We start from the raw sequence: 18,276 nt of genomic DNA, 5'->3' as shown, positions 1-18,276 counted from the left end.
GTATATGATTTGAGCTGTTATGTATGACTGTGTCCGTAGTGTGGAGGTTTATGATATATTGAAAAATCTAATTTGTTTTGCACTTTCGTAATAGTTAAGTCTAAAAAATTAATAGAGTTATCCTGTTCAATCTCGATAGTGAATTTTATACGATTATGTATTGAGTTAATGTAATTTAAAAAAGAATTCAATTATCTCTCCGTTCCAACAAAGCAAGCAAAGACATCATCCACATATCTATACCACCATAAAATTCTTTTACTTAAAGGATGTTCTAGTATGATATTTTCCAAATTATCCATAAAAATCTCGGCTAACAAAGGACTCAGTGGGTTTCCCATAATCAAACCTTCTTTAGAGATATAAATCTGTCCATTAAATTCAAAATAATTTTGTTCTAAAGATACTATTAAGCAATCTAATAAATCTTCCGAGTTAGAGTGAAATCTACTAAATCTACCACATCCATAGGTGGAATACTGGGAAATAAGTTTTGTACATCAAAAGACATTAGTGTTGCGTTAGAAGGGATTTTGATGTCTTTAATTTTGTTGATTAATTCAAAAGAATTTTTTATTGCAAATTTTGGTTTAAAATCTATGTGGAACTTTAAAATATTTACTAATTTTTAGAGAGTTTAACTACTGGAGCTGTTACATAAGACACGACTGGTCTAATGGGCAAATCTTGTTTATGTAATTTAACTAAAGGATATAATTTCGGCGGTTGTGGATTTATAATTGTGAAAAATAATTGTCTTTTTCACTAAATAGTGTGGAGTTAGTAATTACTTCCTTGACTTGTCTTTGATATAACTCGGTAGGATCGTGTTTGATACATTGGAAAAGTTCTGGTTTAAGAAAATTGTTGGTTTTTGAAATATTTTTTCAACAACACAATAGGAAAATATTTAAAAAACATTAAATCGAAATGTCCAAAATCCCAAAAATCAGGTGTCTACAGGTTGAAATGTGGATCTTGTCCTAAAATTTATATTGGACAAACAGGTAGATCCTTCAAGAAGCGCATTAACGAACATATAAGAGCATTTAAAAACAATGGTCTAGATTCTAATTATGCTACACACTTAAACACAGAAAAACACATTTTTGACGACAATTTTGATATATTACATACAGCCACAAAAAGTAGAAAATAAAATTTATTGGAAGCTATGGAGATTAACAAAATGTATTGGTTAACGATCAATTTGATTTAAATACCTCTCCTTTATTGAACTTAAATTCTCGCAACAAAATTAATTAATTAAATTAAAACTTCTTTTATTCATATTTTAAGTTAGGATTCGATTTTCACTGGGTCGTTCTGCCCTTATTTGACTAATCACACAAAAACATTGCAGAAAACTCCATTTGGTAGCAAGGTAATCAATCACAATCGTGTCACTTATAGCACGTTTTAGTAGCTGAAGAAACTTAAATTGCCTCCAGATCCTTTATCTAACATTTCATTAATGCAATAATAGGATTTGTTTTCCTCGTAAAAGTCAACATTTTTCATCTGGCCACATTTAATAAAAGTTTGTTGTTTCTGCATCATTTTCCTTATATGTTTAGTTGATTTTGCGATACATAACAATCTTCAATTCCGAATTATAATTTCTTGTATATCAGCCGTGTAACATACTCTGTTTGAAATTGTTGCTTAATTTTAAATAGATACAATAGATTATTGGTTTAGATTTTTGGTAACATTTTTACGCTACAAAAGTTGTAACAGTGGCAAATGTCTCAAGCTAATTCTTGGTAATGGGGGTTATTATGGATCTTGATTTTGGAATGATTTCTCTAATTTGCAATTTAAACAAAAGTTTTTGTTCAACTATGCAACGCACAGACGGAGTTGGATAAACGAAGTGAATTTTTCCCAACGGAAGCGAATGGAAAGTAGCATTTCAAATGTGTTCAAAACTGCGATTGCCTGCAAATAATCCATTTTTTAACACCCAAGTTTCCGGAAAATCGATACCTGCCGCGTTTCCCGACTCCTTAGTCCATTCTATTCGCCTGATGGAGTTTCCGCCAAACCGGAAGTTTCCACGGAACATTGGGAAAACCACAAAGTGGCCGCTAATTAATAACATCCCTTTTTAACGAATCGTCCATTTTACGTTTGTTTTACGACAAAATTGATGACGTTCCAAACGCGCTTAGAAAGTCGCAACTTCCGGATACTCGATTCGAGTGGTAGGGGGAGCTGCTACCTGCAATTTCCATGGAAATGGCGGATTCCATTAAATAGCTCCCCGTCAGTTATGCTCCCCCGATATTCGTTTCCCGAAAACTGGATATTTTCTTCCATTTTCCGGAGTTTCCGTCGGCCTTTTCCCGGAAAACGTGAAGCGGTCAACTTTTCCCGTGGATAAAATTCCTTTTCAACAGTTTTCTTATAGTTTAAGGCATTTTTGTCGCTGGGAATTCCGTTACATTTCCTCGAAATCGGTTTTACCTAGACTGATTCAGGAAGTGACGTGGCAGGAGAACAGAAAACGAGCCGGGCAGTGTGTTTCCGGTCAGGGCAGGTGTGTGGAGCGACAGGAACCAATCGATATCCCGAAGGCGTGACACGTAAGGACGAAGCGGCGCGAGCAGGAACGGTACTGTAGCAGGAAAGCAGTCCAACGTGTAGGGTATCGAAAAAATGTATTTCCTGACACAATCAAAAATTACAAATATTAAAGGACCGTTAGAAAAAAAATTAAATTTAAACAAAAAACAACAAAACAATAGCATGTTTGACTTCATAGCAAAACTCAATATATAGAGACAAATAAACAATTTTGTAAGTAGGGTAAGAATTAAAACAAATTCATTATCTGCCCTATGGATTTCCAAATTCAAAATATTTGGTTGAGTTTTCTGAATCAGGTATCGGCGTAGGCATTTTTGATTTTCTTAATAGGTTCCGGATGAAGGAACTAAACTAAAACTTTTTCAATTTGTGAACTGTTAGACTGCAATTTTACATTTCATGTTTTATGTCATTTTGTTCTTATCAATCATCTTATCATCTTCTTATTTAAGATACTCGACACGCCCCTAATATTTCCGGGCCGATACTCCGATCATATTCTAAACACCTATGATGCGATTATGGTTGTTGATTTTGGGATTTTTGCGATTTGTGAAGTTTTTTGTTTCTAAATATTATAATTGTAAAAATGTTGATTTTTCTTAATTTTTTTAAAACTTTGTTTAAATTCCACCCTTATCGCATAATTTCATGTTATATTGCGATACTCGGGTAGCTGCTCCCATCACTATTTGTGATAGATGCTAACATTTGTATATTAATATTATTTGATCAATATCTACATGAATAGTGTGACCAGGACTATAATGGAAAAAAAACGAAGTTGCTTCAATCTCTTTATTTGAACGTTCAGGCGAAGCTGAATTGGTTGAATTAGTATTGGATGCAGTAAAAAACTATTGTTATCTATTACTTCGATGTCGATCTGTTTCAAACTCAAAAAATTTAGAATTTACTAAGACACTAGCTACGAAAAAAAGGTAGACAGTTATAAATGAGTGACAACAGACTAACGTGTCACGCATTTCTTCCAACTCTGAAAACCAACCAGCAAGTTTTAGAGTAAATATTGCGATTGTTCCGTGGTGTGATTATGTCGGTAAAACGTTTCAAATCCGTTTGTCACATGAGATTGGGCGCTTTGCCCTGTGGCACATGTCAGTACACTCGCCCTCGTATTCAGACATTGAAGAATTTATTCAATCATTCCGGAAGGGTTTCCTGTTTGCTGGTGCGCTTTTTAAGGGCATATCGATTGCTAGATAATGAATTATATAACGTGTAAACTTATATTTTATATATTTTTCCTTATTCACAGTGCCACAATAACTGTTTTTCTAACAAAACTTGGACAAACTCCCGAGCAGAAGAATTTGTGCTTGAAAATTTTCGCTTTTCGCTTGTTATCGAAGATGGAAATTTAATCGTTTTATTAGAACCTTGTTAACGATAAATCTCTTAAATAATTATGCTCATCGAAAGAAAACTTCAATAAAAATCCAATGTAATGCTGTGATATACAAAAACACAATCTTAATTTTGCTCACTATCTATAAGTTTTAGTAAGCTAGAGGGATGTGTTACTTCAGCACGTTTAAATGTGTGTGCACTATTCTTAGAAGTCAACTTTACTAATATCAGTCTGTGGTAGTTTTATTGGTAATATAAATCATTTCTTTTCTCTGATCTCCTGCTCGACGAATTCTCAAAAGAGATTCCGTTTCAGCTTCTCGGGTTCCGTTGCTTCCTGCGGACCGGACTTATTACCTCTTTCCCTTAGCTGCGTTCCGGGTCCCAATCTGGAACATATTCCTCAAACTACACTTTTTGCCGGGACCGAATTCCGGTTAGAAAGTTTAGTTTGCGTCTTACTAAATTTGCCGTTTTATCCGAACTCGAAAAACTGGAAAAGTTATTTCCGATATTAAGTCGTAACAGTTTTCTATTAAAAAGTTTCCTTTGAGCTATTTGTGACGTCATATATTTATCTGGAACGACGTATCGGGGTTGGCGTAATGCGGAGAACGTCTATTCGAGGGCATAAATTGTCTGGCCACTTCTTGGCACAGGGATCGAACATTCGGCGGAGATTTAAGTGGCCAGAGGCGTGTTCAGAGGGTTGTTGTTCATCATACGAGTACCAATTTTCAGTCTTCGCTGTATCGTTTTTTCATAACCTCGGAAGTCTACCTTCTTTATATCTGTGGGTGACTTGTTTGCAGCTCCAGCAAATGTATATACGGTGGGGATCTTATTGATGTGTCACTAGTTCTCTTCTTTTGGTTAGCTCCAAATGTCTCAGAGTAGAGATTGCGACCACCAGCAAATGTAGAGCGGATGTACCGAAAACAATCAATCAAGGAGGACAAAAGCAATTAAACTAACTTATTACTCTTGGTGGTGAAAACTTCTATCAGAAACCGATCTTAGTTGATGAAATGAGCTTTAAATAAGCTAGTAGAGTAGACCCTTCCATTGTTGATTTTTAACGTGTAGAGAAAAAAATGTGCCTCTTGGAGTCTTCAAGTGAAGTTCGGTGTTTCACAGGGTCTTGGTCATTTGCTGTTTTTAGCTTTCCATAACGACATTGCAAGGGATCTTGATGTGCGATATCTTTTTTCTGCTGATGACGTGAAAATATTCTGCACCATCACGTCACTAACTGATTGTTACAAAATAATTTGAAGTCGTCTTGATTCCTAGTATAAATGCAACAGCCTTTCTTTATAAGAAGGGCCCATCCCATTCTCTGCAGTTACCAAATGAATAGTATTACACTAAATTGATTTGAATTTCTTACAACCAGCATGCAAATCTTCATACAGGCGGGTAGGTTTTGTGACTCGCAATTCCTCTGCCTCATGTATGCATTTGTTCAAAGTTGGTTCTCTAATTTGGTAGCCGCAGGTGTATGCAGGTAGATTAGAGGAAATTCAAAGACATTTCTTGAAGTTCCTAATTTTTCTTCTCGATTCATTTTCCCCAATTTTCCCCTTTGCATTTGGTGTGCTCAAATTGTAACAAATTGCAGGATAGACTGAATATTTTCCAATCGAGTTTTAGTGCCTGCTGATTTTGAAATTAAATTTTGTGAATAAAATTATACAGTGTGTCCCACTTAAGAACTGTCCACCCTTGTAAATTCTTTGTTTGTGGTTCGATTTTAAGAATGAGAAATGAAACGGATTTTTTGACACATTTTTTTGTAGCGAAAACTCGAAAAGTACTTTTAGAGATTTTTTCAAATAGAAAATAACAGATTCGTGTTCAGGACTACCTCAAAATAACTAGACCAAAAACCAAAGGTTTTAATTAAAAAAAAAAAATGTATACCTTGTAAATACTGATTATTTTGCATGTGATCTTAGTATTCGAAAACAAAATGAAAATATAAATTAGCCAGTGAATTTGACTATCGAATATTCGCTTCTCCATGGCAAAGTTGATTTTACAAATGAAACAGTATACCTCTGTCAATCAATTTCGATATTTCTGGTATTTTCATTATTAGATGAGAATTAAAAATCCTTTTTAATAATAAATAAAGTGTTGTAAAGTCTGTTTAGTTCATATCTAATCATTTCTACTCATATGTAATTTTGAGAAAAAAGTCTTTCAGTGAAATTTGTCCAACAAAAAAAGAATTTCCAAAATTGAGCCATAAACAAGCATTTCACAGGAGTAATGATTAAGCGAACTTTATGGAAATTAGTATAGTTAGGTTTTATCTAGTCGTGAATAAGAATTCGGTGATACTTTATCCTTAAAGAAATCCTTTATAGCCCTTCTCGATATTTGACATCAAAAATTAGCCCCTCTCAGTTCGCCATTACTTTAAGTTAATGTAAATAAAAATATAAGGTTTTAGTGCCTTTATGAGAGATCAATCCAACAAAAAAAAGTTATCAAAATCAAAATATAATCAAAAATTTTACAACGATGTACAGCCTTGAGCGGGGCGCAAACAATATTTCAGATTCGTTCAAATTCGTTGCCAATTTTTTTTTTATCCCCAATAGTACTTCTCTCTTCTCTCTTTTGCTATATAGTCCCAGTTTGCCATGACTTTAAGTTGAAGCAATAAGCAAAACAATGTTTTACCGCATTTTTCAGAGACCTATCCACAACAAAAATTTATCAAAATCGAACCATAAACAAAGATTTTACAAGGGTGTATAAGGGTGTACACACTGTATGTTAAGTTTTAATTTTTTTTGTTTTAATCAGTGTAATTGCCATTTCGTCGAAAAACGCCCTAATTTTCTTGCAATGTCTAGAAAACGACACCTTTGAAACTTCATTGTATGACTTCTAAGCGTTCTAACCTGTTATAGTCCATAAAAAGGACACCTTCAATAGATTCCGTCGATTTAAACAAAATACGTAATTGCTACATTTTCTATAATTATCAATATAGCCTCTGCTACCGTTGTCGAGTGGCAATAAATGTCACCGACACGTTTTCCTTGCGCGCGGTCATTTAGCACCACGCCCCCGATTTTTCATTTTTTCCCCCCGCGCACCCTCGTCGCCGCAGCGGGCCGGATCGATGTTCCCCGCCTTTTCGCCGGAGTTTCCGCTCGCTCCGGGCGTTTCTGGTGCCCTGTTGCAAAAATTTCCCAAGAGTTTTCCGCGGCCGGTTTCCCAACTCCCCCTCCGTCTGGAGTAGGTCCATTACGAAAACTTCCCCAATATGTGTTCGTAAATCTGAGTTTCTAGCTCAGTTCACTCGACCAGGGGCGTAGCGATTCCATGTTGAATTAATGTAGGGGTGGACATTGGAGTTTTTTGTTGTTTGTTTATCGGAATTAGGAGTTTTAAGAAGTAAATAACTGAAGATTATTTGCTGACTTTAGTGTTAAATTTCAAGTCAAGTAATCGCACACTTTCTTTGCGGTTACCTTTTTCTGAGCTTTTCTTTGTTTCTTTTCAAAATATCGCAGAATTTTCTATACCTAAATCTTGTTTGCCACTGCCTTAATAGCACTTAAACTGAAGTTAATTTTACACCATCCAATTAAGTAAAAAGTGTTTTAAATAGTAAATACCACTTATATTTATTATATTACTTATATATAACATAAGATATATTTAAGTCAGTTCTAGTTTGAAAAAAAAAAGTGAATTGACTTAATTATTAGTTAGCAATTACATTATCACATTTTTAGAATCACCACTTTGATCTTAGATATTATATAAAAAATATTTTCCGGTTTTTCTTAGGGCCACCAAAATTTCAGCTAGGGAAGGTTGGGCAAGGAGGACAACCTCAAAAAGTTACCAATAATTATAAATCCTATTTATTTGTACATTTTTAGCCCATTGCATAATACCCGATGTAAATTGGATCCCTTAAGTTACTGTAAATAGAAATATATAAGGTTTTAGTGCCTTTATGAGAGATCAATCCAACAAAAAAAAGTTATCAAAATCAAAATATAATCAAAAATTTTACTTTATTGAAAGTGCTTTTTGGATAATTCTATGGATTTATCCTAAAGCCAGAGCTTTCGAATATCTTATAAATACCAATGTTTTAATCTATGTTTGTTATTAATAATTACTTATTAGTAACACGACGGCCACCCTGGGGCACAAAATTTGGGTAAATTACTTAAAAATAAATCGATTTGATGGTTAAAAGCCACAAAAAATAATAAAAAGCTTAAGCCTTGCCGCCTTGCCCCACCCTTACCTATGATTTTTGTAGATTTGACGGAAATGAAAGGAAGAAAAGTGTGTGGCTTATAAAACTTTAGTCGTCTTTGATATTTACAATCACGTATTTGAAGGGAACGTTTGATATTGTTACCAGGAATTGTTGCCTTTTTCGAAAAACGCCGCCACTGTGCTCCGAAGTTTCCTTTTACCACATGAAGGTTCTAGTATCCTGATAACGTGTTTTCCAAGGGTTTCCGAAGTTACGCTTCGCAATTCTTCGGCGAATTTGTATATAAATGATGACGTTTTCGAGAATGGGGAAGGCTCACGATCGCAATGGTTTTTTTAGTTTTTTTTTAAATTATATAATGTTCGTTATGGTGGTGAGCCAGAGCGCATGATTTTTTTCGTCTAGCTTCGTAATTTTGTTTCCTGTTTTATGATTACATTGAATCTGTGTATTAAGAAAAAATAATTAAATTAGGCCTATTTTTCGATATATTTACTAGTTTTTTGATATATATGTTTTTTGAATGAAAACGTTTCAAAAATATTTGGCAACGATTGAGGATAAAATAAGCGATCATAATACAATTCCTGTCAAAATATCTTTTAAGTTTGTTTTGAACTTACTTTGCTTAAATAAGATTTTGTTTTATTGTTTCAGGTTAGTCAACTGTAGCATATTTACCCCCAAAGTTTAAAGGGTGAGTCGTAATAATTTGCGGTAAAATAGTCTGAACTCTTATTAGAGCTAGTTGTATATACCAACAATGATACTTATCATAATAATAATAATTTGGATTGAAAGGGTTTGCAATTCCACAATAGTTATTCATGTAATCAGTTGCATTTTAACCTAAACAAATCCGGATGCGCCTGAAAAAGTAAAACTTAACATTTGTTTAAAGTTTTCCTCAAGGGAAACAGGTAAATTAGCTGAAATAATCACTAGTAGTAACATTTTCATAGTAGTGAGTAGCTACTCATAAAATAATGGTGAATTTGGCATTATTACAGATTATGTGACGATAATCATTATTTAGCGTTGTTTTCAAATTCAAACTGCTTTAAAAAAATTGTCATTACTTTAACTGGAAATAGGGATTTGCAAAAAAAACGATTTTGTTTCACATTATTTAATATATAAAACTTAACATCGGGTGCGCATTTCAATATTCTGTGGGATTTAGGCTTTTTCGTGTGCGTTCACGCTCTCCTTGTCGATGTCGTTCGCGTTGGCGATCGATGTGGCTCGCGAACCTTCCGCGGCGAATCCCTGCAACTCTTTTTGACTTCGGTAATGGACCACTCCGGAACCAAACGCGTCACCCATGACGTTTATCGATGTACGGAACCGGTCCCTGTAACGAAATCACCACCGATTATAGGCAGCACCTCTAAAAATCGAGTGAATGTCCTTCCAAGAGTCACGAGCGTAAGAGGTTAGAACCATTGAAAGGGAAATGCGGAGACCAAAACTGATTTAAATAAAAAAAAAAGTAAGAAAGCCGCATTTAAGAGACGAGCAGAAGACCTCGACTTATAGCAATCATGGAAAGTGTTCACCTAAGCATCATATTAAACGCAAAATTGTTTAATTAAGTATAGGTACTTACAGTAACCAATCGACGGCCAATATGAGAGTTACATCTTCGGCGGGCAGGCCAAGGGTATCCAATACCATCACCATGGTAACGAGGCCGGCTTGTGGTATACCGGCGGCGCCGATACTGGCCGCCGTAGCAGTAATACTGATGGCGACTAATCTGCCTATGTGCAGATCAACGCCTCTCACCTGAGCTATAAAAATGGCCGCCACCGCTTCATACAGCGCCGTTCCGTCCATGTTGATAGCTGAACCTATGGGCAAGGTGAACCTGGCGATCCTGGGGTCGATTCCGAGCTTCTCTTCCAGACACTTAATGGTTAGAGGAAGCGTTGCCGTGCTAAATTGTAAAATTATACAATTATATGCGTGTGTGTACTTCGGGAGGGAGAATTTGCTTGCCTGGACGCCGTTGCAAATGCGGTGGTGATGGCCGGTCCCAGGCATTTGATGAAGTTGAAGGGATTCCGCCTTGTTAAACAGAAATACAACAGTGGCAATACGACGAATCCTTGTATGGCCAATCCCACACACACCGTAGCAAAGTATAGTCCCAACGACCCCATAACGGATTCTAAAAGTCGGATGTTCTGATAGAAGTTGTTACTGCCAAAACAATAAAATCTTACTCATGTCGTCCATCTGCAATATCTCTCCCGCTACCAGGAACGTCACCCCTACCGGCGATATGGAGATGATCCAACTTGTGATCTTCATCATCAGTGTGAGCAGATTATGAAAGAACTCCGACATGATTCTGGTTTCATCTCCCAATTGAGCCAGCGCGATACCGATGGCGGCCGCAGCCACCACTAATCCTAGGATGTTCGTGTTTTGCGTCGTCTCACTGCCGATGCTGAACATGCTTACATCTGCAAGCAATAGCAAGTTCGGCTATGGTGAGTGAGGCTGTGGTGTATTTATTTATTTATTTATTTTTTGGGTAAGGTAAATGTTAAAAAGTATTTTTCGAAGTAGGTATAAGTCTAAATGTTCTTTTATGCAGACTACTTTTTTTTTGGTTTCTTTGACTGACCTGGTTTTAGTTAGTTGTGAAATAAATAAGCCTTACCTGTATCGTTGTCACTCCTAGGTGTAAGTAAAGTCCGGTGCTAAAATGAAGAAATGCGTGATTAATTCTCAAGAATCAGGCTTGAAACACTGTTACGATTTTACCAAATAAGGCCATACAAGATCACTTTGATTGAAATGTGATCTATTTTTTAGATTAAACTTTACCATTATATACGTACCTGGAATATACAAGCTTCTATCAAGTTCGGCGGAAACATGTTCCTAAAGAGAAAACCAAACATCAAGGGTCGTGTTATGGAATAATTATTGAATGGTTGTCACGAGATGCGTAAAAGTAAATACCTAACGAGATCCAGAAGTGTATCGGCAGTGGTGGTATTCCTTTCGGTGACCGAACTGGTGTGGGTGGAGGTGACGGTCCTACCCACTCCCGGCTGAATAATTACTACGACTACCATGCCTAATACTACCGAGGCGAACGTCGTAGTCAGATAGTAACCTATCGCCCTGGCCGCCACTTTTCCCGACAGGGACAGGTCAAGGCTCGCGATAGCCGACACCAGGCACGAAACAATCAACGGAATTATGAGGGATTTGAGCATCTGAAGGAAAATTTTTCCGATAAAACCTGCGGAACGATATACAGTTCAACCGGGGTTCTGCACGGGGGTCAGGATTTGCAAAGCATGGCTTACCTATGTACATGACTTGACGTTCCGTCCATTCGTCCTTTGTGTTTCTTAAGATGAACCCTATGATACCCCCTAAGAGGACGCCCGCTACCGTCGCCAGTGTCAACGCGTTCGTACGCAGACATTTTAAATACTTGTTGCCTGTTGGATTTGGCGATTCTTCGATGTCAAAGTTATGGTGATGAGGGTTCGGCATGTTGGTTTTCACAGAGGTATATCGATGCCTGGATGGGTGGTGACCGCTTCTGGAAAGGAAAAACGATGTAAAAACTTAATGAAACACTTTAAAGTTATTGGACTGTTTTTTTTTCGCGAACGACTTAACGGGTCCAGATATTTGAACATTTTGCAGAATGATTTGCCACAACTTCTTTAAGAAATTGATAACATTGAAATCCAACAAATGTGGTTTCAGCAAGATGAGCTGCTTCGCATTACCATCGAGAGGTTCGAGAAATTTTAAGGATTCATTACCCACAGAAATGGATCGTTAGGGGTGGATTGGGGGAAAATAGGATTCGGGACGCGTGCAAGAGAATAACACCGTTTATGCTAAATGACGTCCAAGAAAATGTACGATTTCAGTGTACTAATAATTCATTAAAAAGTTAGAGACTAGAGTAATATCACTTGCGCACCATCAGGCACCTCTTCATTATCCCTTAGTCTATAAGGTCCAAAGAATCACCCACAAGAAAATATGTATTAAAGTAGAAGCTCATTTCAACATTTTTGTCGTTCTTTTCACCAAAATTGCTAATTAATGTCTTTTACTTTATCTACGGCACCAAGATATTTCTTTTCCTGTTCATTTTTAAATTTTAATATAATAGTTTTGTAATGGCAACAACCAAAACTAAGATTGTAGCAATAGTCTTAGACAGGAAGGAGGGTAAATATTGGAAAAGTTAAAATAAATCGGAAAGTATTAAAAATAAGTATATGATATAATTAATAAAAGTTGTAAGCTCCTGTAAGATCTTCAGAAAAAATAATAATTTGTGTTTTGTGCTATTTTAGAAAGTCGAGATATTTCAATTTATAATTGTCAATTCCGTTGCATATATCTTTTACGTCATCCTCAAATAATATGAGTGATCTATTTTCAAAAATAATGGCGCTATCGTAATTTCTTTTCTTTCTTTCTTAAATATGAAAACTAGTATTTTTTTTAGAATAATTCAAACATATAATTAAACAAAAAGTTGAAGAATTTCAAAACGAAAAGAAAATTCAAATATAGGGTTATCCATTTACAAAAATGTGTGTTTTATTCTTCACGCTTATTTTGAGTCACCCTGTATACTTTAAAATAATTTCCAATTGTACATCTCAAAAATCTTACCATTTTTTCATAACTTTTGAAACCAATGAGATAATCTACTTCACTCTATCGTTGACTCACCCTGTACATATATACAGGTTGGAACATCACTTGCATTATAGGGTGTTTTTAAAACTTATGTTCAGATTGGATGTATTGAATTTTTTTTGTCTCTAAAAAAAAATTTCATCATCAATAATGTGAACTAGAAAAAAAATGAGGTACCCACTTTCCTTACACTTACAGACGAATGAGGATTTCAAAAATTATTTATCGTCAATTACCGTCAAATTCCATTAGAATACCTAGAGTTGTGATTACAGATAGTATTAGTGATAATAAATTTTATTTTTGAACGGACTTTTATATAAAATATTCTTCCTAAAATTTACCCAAAAATCATCTACCCATGTGGATGCTCAACTAGAATGAATATCTATTTTCATAGTAACCGTGAATTGTATATCAACCTTGATCAATCACAAGGAGAACAATGACATTGATACGGAATTAATTTTATCTGGAAAATTCCCAACGATCGTATCACGATTAAATTTTGTAATTACTTTTTTTTTGGACGTTTGAAAAATACGTTTGAAAATGATGCCACGACGATAGGCCGAATATCACCTACATGCCCACCAGTTGCGGTTTGTTTATTTTAAAATGCTAACGATCGAGATGTCGCCTTAATAGCCATGATAATTGGGGGCAAGGCTGCGGCATTGCATTTTGAAAACGTTTTCCCATTATTCCATTCATTAATTCGAATGTTATTTTTCCTATCGCGTTAAACGCGCGCACGTTCAATTGTTAAATTTTTTTGCATTGCATTTTTTCACGATTAGAATATAACGTCATTATTAAAAATATCCGAAGAATTGCGTGGGAAGGCTAACAATTTCAATCGCTATCGCTTTAGACTGGACACAATTCGTTGCCTTTAACGTAGCAGGAATCTACTGATTTATTTATTATTCGCTGTGTTCTTATTAATTATTAGTAATATTTTTTTTGTATGAAATTTAGTTTATCAGAATGGCTATTTTATGGTAATTCCTCGGGAATTTACTTTTCACAAAAGTAATAATAGTATATTATGTAACAAGTGCGGTAAACGGCATTTGACGCGGAGCGAGTGTTTAATAAACGAGTAACTTAAAATGTATACCGAACGTGTTGCATACTATACTTTTCTACGACCATTAGTTTTTGGATGCATTTTCGCAAAACAACACGAATACATTCACTGATATAACTGTCAGAATTGACAAACGTCAAAATTCAAGGCGTGGGAAATATCTCCGAAGACATCCGATCGCTCCCAAAACCGTGCGGTAAAATCCCGGAAATGTCCGAAGTGGCTCAGATCCGTGGGAAACGAAACTGAAGTGGTAAAGTGACGCTTCCCGTGTCTGTAATTATGCATTTTACAGACGGGAGTAGAAAAATATGGTCTTAGTGCTTTTAACTTTTAACACCCCGCATCATAAAAGCTTTGCATTTTCAGATCCATGTCTATAAAAACTTTTTTTCCTGTTACTCAACGAGGCACCACCTCTTGAAATTTCGCCGCGCATTCTCCGAACACCTTGTATAGTATATTTAGTAAAACGCCATTAGAAGCGCACGATTCCGTTATTGGTCCAAACAGAATTTAATGTTACATTTGTATTCATATCGTCTTATTTTATTACCGTTAGATGTTTTGATTTACCGCTTCCGATTTTACGAATGCATCAGGTGGTTTTTCATTCTGTCTTTATTTCTTTGCAGCAGAAACGTAACACGTGGTAATACTATAGAATAATTACGATTTTCTGTAAAAACGGCCCAGGGCACGAAGTTTAAATGTTTGAGGCTGATCCGCAACCATTTTTAAATTTGAAATGACTTTTATGAAATTTTTTGGTGAATAGTACGGTCATCTGTGGGTTCAATTTTCGAAAACATCACCACTATTATATTTTGAACAATGCCAATACAAAGAAGAGTGTCTGTAGCAATAAGTAGATTGGATATCTGATTGCATTTTTATAAACAATCGCAAAGGTGAAGGTATTTTATTCTTGACCGTGCCCTGATGAAGACTGACCAATGAATGTCCCATATGTTCCCATAATATAAGTGACAATGTTTGAAATCAAATTTGAGTTAATTTTGGCAACATAATTTTTTACTAATCGTTAATTGTTTTTTTTTAATTTCAAGTACTTAACCGATATTTATCAATTTACAAGCGCTAATTTAAGCACGAGGCCGCGTTTTATCTCTTCGAGTTATTATCAAATTTTGTTTTAATTAGACCTTTTAGTAGGAGTGTTTTTTGCTCTTGCTATTTTACAGATGTGTATGATATTATCACTACCAAGATATCATTACAAAGTATAGTTACAGCTTTTTTTATGAACTCCTAAAAATTTAGTTATTATAAATGTTTTCGGCATTGAATTTGGTGTGACTGATTTATTTCTTCTTACAAATACAGTGGTGAAAGAGTAAATATGTTTTTCTCACTATCTTGAAAAATCTTTCAATAGTTGTTGCATAAAATCAAATATATGATTGATATAAGCTTTATTTTTGCGTGTTACGAATCGTGCAAGATATGACACCGTTATTGTTTTTAAATTTTACCGCTACGTTGAAAACAAAAAAAGAGCAGATTTCTTCCGAACTACAAAAGATAGAAACATAATTCCAACATTAATGGTTAAAAAAAAAGTAAAACTTCCAAAGTTACAGGACGTTGGATAGGAAGAGGAGGAGCAGAAGACGAACTTTATCGACGGTGGATTCTCAGTTCTCCAGATCTCACTCCTTGCGATTTTTCTCTCTGGGGATACGTAAGAGGGCGTGTTTTTATCCCCTGACACGCTTGGAGATCTACGACGTTGAATCAATAAAGCAGTGAATTAATTCCATAACCAAAGACAAACTGATTGGCAAGAAATGTGCCACCGTTTTGATATTTGCCGTGTCGTGTCCTCATATTGAATGCATACGATAATTGTATACTTTTCTCTATCCATTACATTAGAATCATGTTTCTATCTTTTGTAGTTTGGAAGAAATAAATGTTTGCGGTCTGCTCTTTCTTTTTGGATAACCCTTTATTAACAAAAGACCATGGTACAGTTCCCAAGAATTAAGTACAGTTTAGTATAGTACAAGTGTTTCCAACTTGACGATTTTGGAAGTAATTTTTGTAAAAATGAAAACCCTATATCTAACTGCTTTATTTGCCATTACCATTGTTGAGTTTTCGTTTTAGCTATCTATTATACCTTTTAATTATCAAAATTCGAAAATAATTACCGGCTACTATGTAATTGTACTATACAAAAATGTATGGGTTATTCCATTTAAAAAGATATATTTTCCTATTGTCACACTTATATAAAACACCAGAATATTATCGATGTTATGGAACAATCATTAAAAGGTTTTTTTGAAATTTTGATTAATAGCAGGCATATTTTCAATTCGATTTTATTAATAATGTTTTAATTATAGATAAATTAAGCAATGACAGTGCAATTTCCAATATCGAAAAATAATGTCAGCCTAGTATGTCCCTCTTTCTAGGTCGCACGTGATGAACGCGGTGAATCACTTTTAAAATAATTTATTCTGGAGCTCTTGCAATTTCTTGACGAATATCATCTTTCGGTTCCTGTATGGTACGCTGTTTGTTAGCGTACAATTTACAATTAAGGTAGCCATATATTATATTGCATTGGTACTCTCGCAATGAGAACCACACTGAAGAAGTTTCTGTATGTTGAAGTTATCTCATGTGTAAAGGGTACGATAATATATTCCACAGAAACTGAAAGTTGCTATTTGTCAAGAGAAGAAGTTAGTTGACATTGCGTTTCCTGTGCGTCACACTATACATAGGGTGTGATTAAAATTGCCTGACTCAAAAACAATAGTCGCTTTCGATCTCCATCGAAATGAATATTATCACAGGTGCCTAATGCCAATTAAATGATTTAAGGTTATTTGTCGAATTGCCGAGCATCGTGTCACCACCTACTGGTTAGACATGGTGTCGCTGATTTGTTGTCCCAAAACGTCCGAAATAAAAAAAAAACACTTCGCGCACACACGCGCACACGCGAACGGAACTACACGAACTCGTGTTGATTTAAAGTCGAATTGGGAAAAAAGTGCGCGCTATTACATAATCATATTTTAAATAAACAAACGCGAACCGGCTTAAAACGCGACTGGATTGTATAATATGAGACAGCCGCCCGCTTATAAACAAAGTATATAACCTTAACATCGTAGCTCTGAGTAACATTCTTATAAGCCGCCTTCTCGTTGCTTGCCCGGTTCGTTGTTTTCCTTTTTTATTGCATTTTCGTTCGAAACTTCCTCCACGAGTAAAACCCATGTATATGCAAATCGACGGCCAATCAGTTTCGTAATAAATGCGGCGCGGCGCTTTAGTCTGGCTTATGTATACTGTATACTGTGTGTAAATGTTTTTGTTGCTCCTTTACTTAAATCTTAACATTCTGTAGCTGGGTCACTGTAGTAAGCTCTCCCAGGATAAACTTCCCCCTTGAAGTAGTGCGTCCAGTAGAGGATCATCCATGTTCAACAGGCGATAAGTGTAGTGAACCGTGGGCCACGGTTATATTGGTTTGTCCATGGAAATTTCTAATTAGTGTAGAGGTATACATAACCCTACATGCGCGACAGATTGTAAAATGTTATTACTACAGGTGATCTGCTTCCAACTGTTTCGTACCCATAACCATAATCCATAATGCCCCTAGTAAGCACAGTCTCACGTTTCATATAGAATTCTTCGACGAGCTTTTCTATGACCATCACTAGCCCACAAACCAAACGTGACTTCTTAAGGTACCATATCCAGGTAATAAATATCGGCACAATTTTGGTAAATACATTTTGATCCTGTGTGTGTATAATGTATAGGTCGAATCTCGAATGTTTTGGAGACCGGAGTATTTTTATCTTCCTTTGCTCCATAATCAACGTCAGCAATCGGTACTCCTTCTTTTCACTGCTAGGAACAATTCTCTTTCTTTCATTCATCACTAACAATCCAATTCCACTGAGCCCGTTCTTGTTATCATATAAATCTATCTCATCGACATCTTTCGACCCGTAACTCCCTCCACTTATGTCCCATTGTTGTCGTTCTACTGGAAATGCGTTTAAGGAACTGTTCATCGCGTCCACTAGTTCCACAAGCCCCAGGGTTTATAACAAATACCTCTACGACGTACCCTGACAACATGGCATCACTGTTATTACATTCCGATTATAATTTCCCAAAACTTAACTATATCTAACCAATTTCGATGGCACACAGTATATTTTCCGCCAAGCAACGAATCGCTCGGACGACCTTGTTTGTT

At 35.6% G+C, this 18,276-nt stretch overlaps 2 protein-coding genes across 5 annotated transcripts in view; one reads left to right on the top strand and one right to left on the bottom strand.

Annotated features, from left to right (window-relative positions):
• The window catches only part of LOC132698536 (zinc transporter ZIP11), a 120,235-nt gene that overhangs the window by 41,623 nt on the left and 60,336 nt on the right, over positions 1-18,276 (top strand). The window lies entirely within an intron of this gene.
• The window catches only part of LOC132698535 (excitatory amino acid transporter 3-like), a 39,666-nt gene continuing 30,727 nt past the window's right edge, over positions 9,338-18,276 (bottom strand). For 3 of the 4 annotated variants that reach the window (XM_060664675.1, XM_060664674.1, XM_060664676.1), the window contains exons 2-9: positions 11,554-11,795; positions 11,201-11,486; positions 11,077-11,119; positions 10,896-10,935; positions 10,453-10,695; positions 10,226-10,397; positions 9,834-10,163; positions 9,338-9,578 (exon numbers count right to left, since the gene is read on the bottom strand). In XM_060664675.1, the coding sequence (XP_060520658.1) occupies positions 9,404-9,578; positions 9,834-10,163; positions 10,226-10,397; positions 10,453-10,695; positions 10,896-10,935; positions 11,077-11,119; positions 11,201-11,486; positions 11,554-11,746 (1,482 nt within the window). In that variant the 5' untranslated portion in view covers positions 11,747-11,795 and the 3' untranslated portion in view covers positions 9,338-9,403. Of the gene's footprint in view, positions 9,579-9,833; positions 10,164-10,225; positions 10,398-10,452; positions 10,696-10,895; positions 10,936-11,076; positions 11,120-11,200; positions 11,487-11,553; positions 11,796-16,916; positions 18,023-18,276 lie in introns of those variants that run through there. The other variant, XM_060664673.1, reaches the window with a different exon arrangement.

Source organism: Cylas formicarius, unplaced genomic scaffold (genome assembly GCF_029955315.1).
Source record: "Cylas formicarius isolate icCylForm1 unplaced genomic scaffold, icCylForm1.1 PGA_scaffold_2__14_contigs__length_35257938, whole genome shotgun sequence".
NCBI lineage: Eukaryota > Metazoa > Arthropoda > Insecta > Coleoptera > Brentidae > Cylas > Cylas formicarius.
This window is presented reverse-complemented; position numbering and strand designations above follow the sequence as displayed.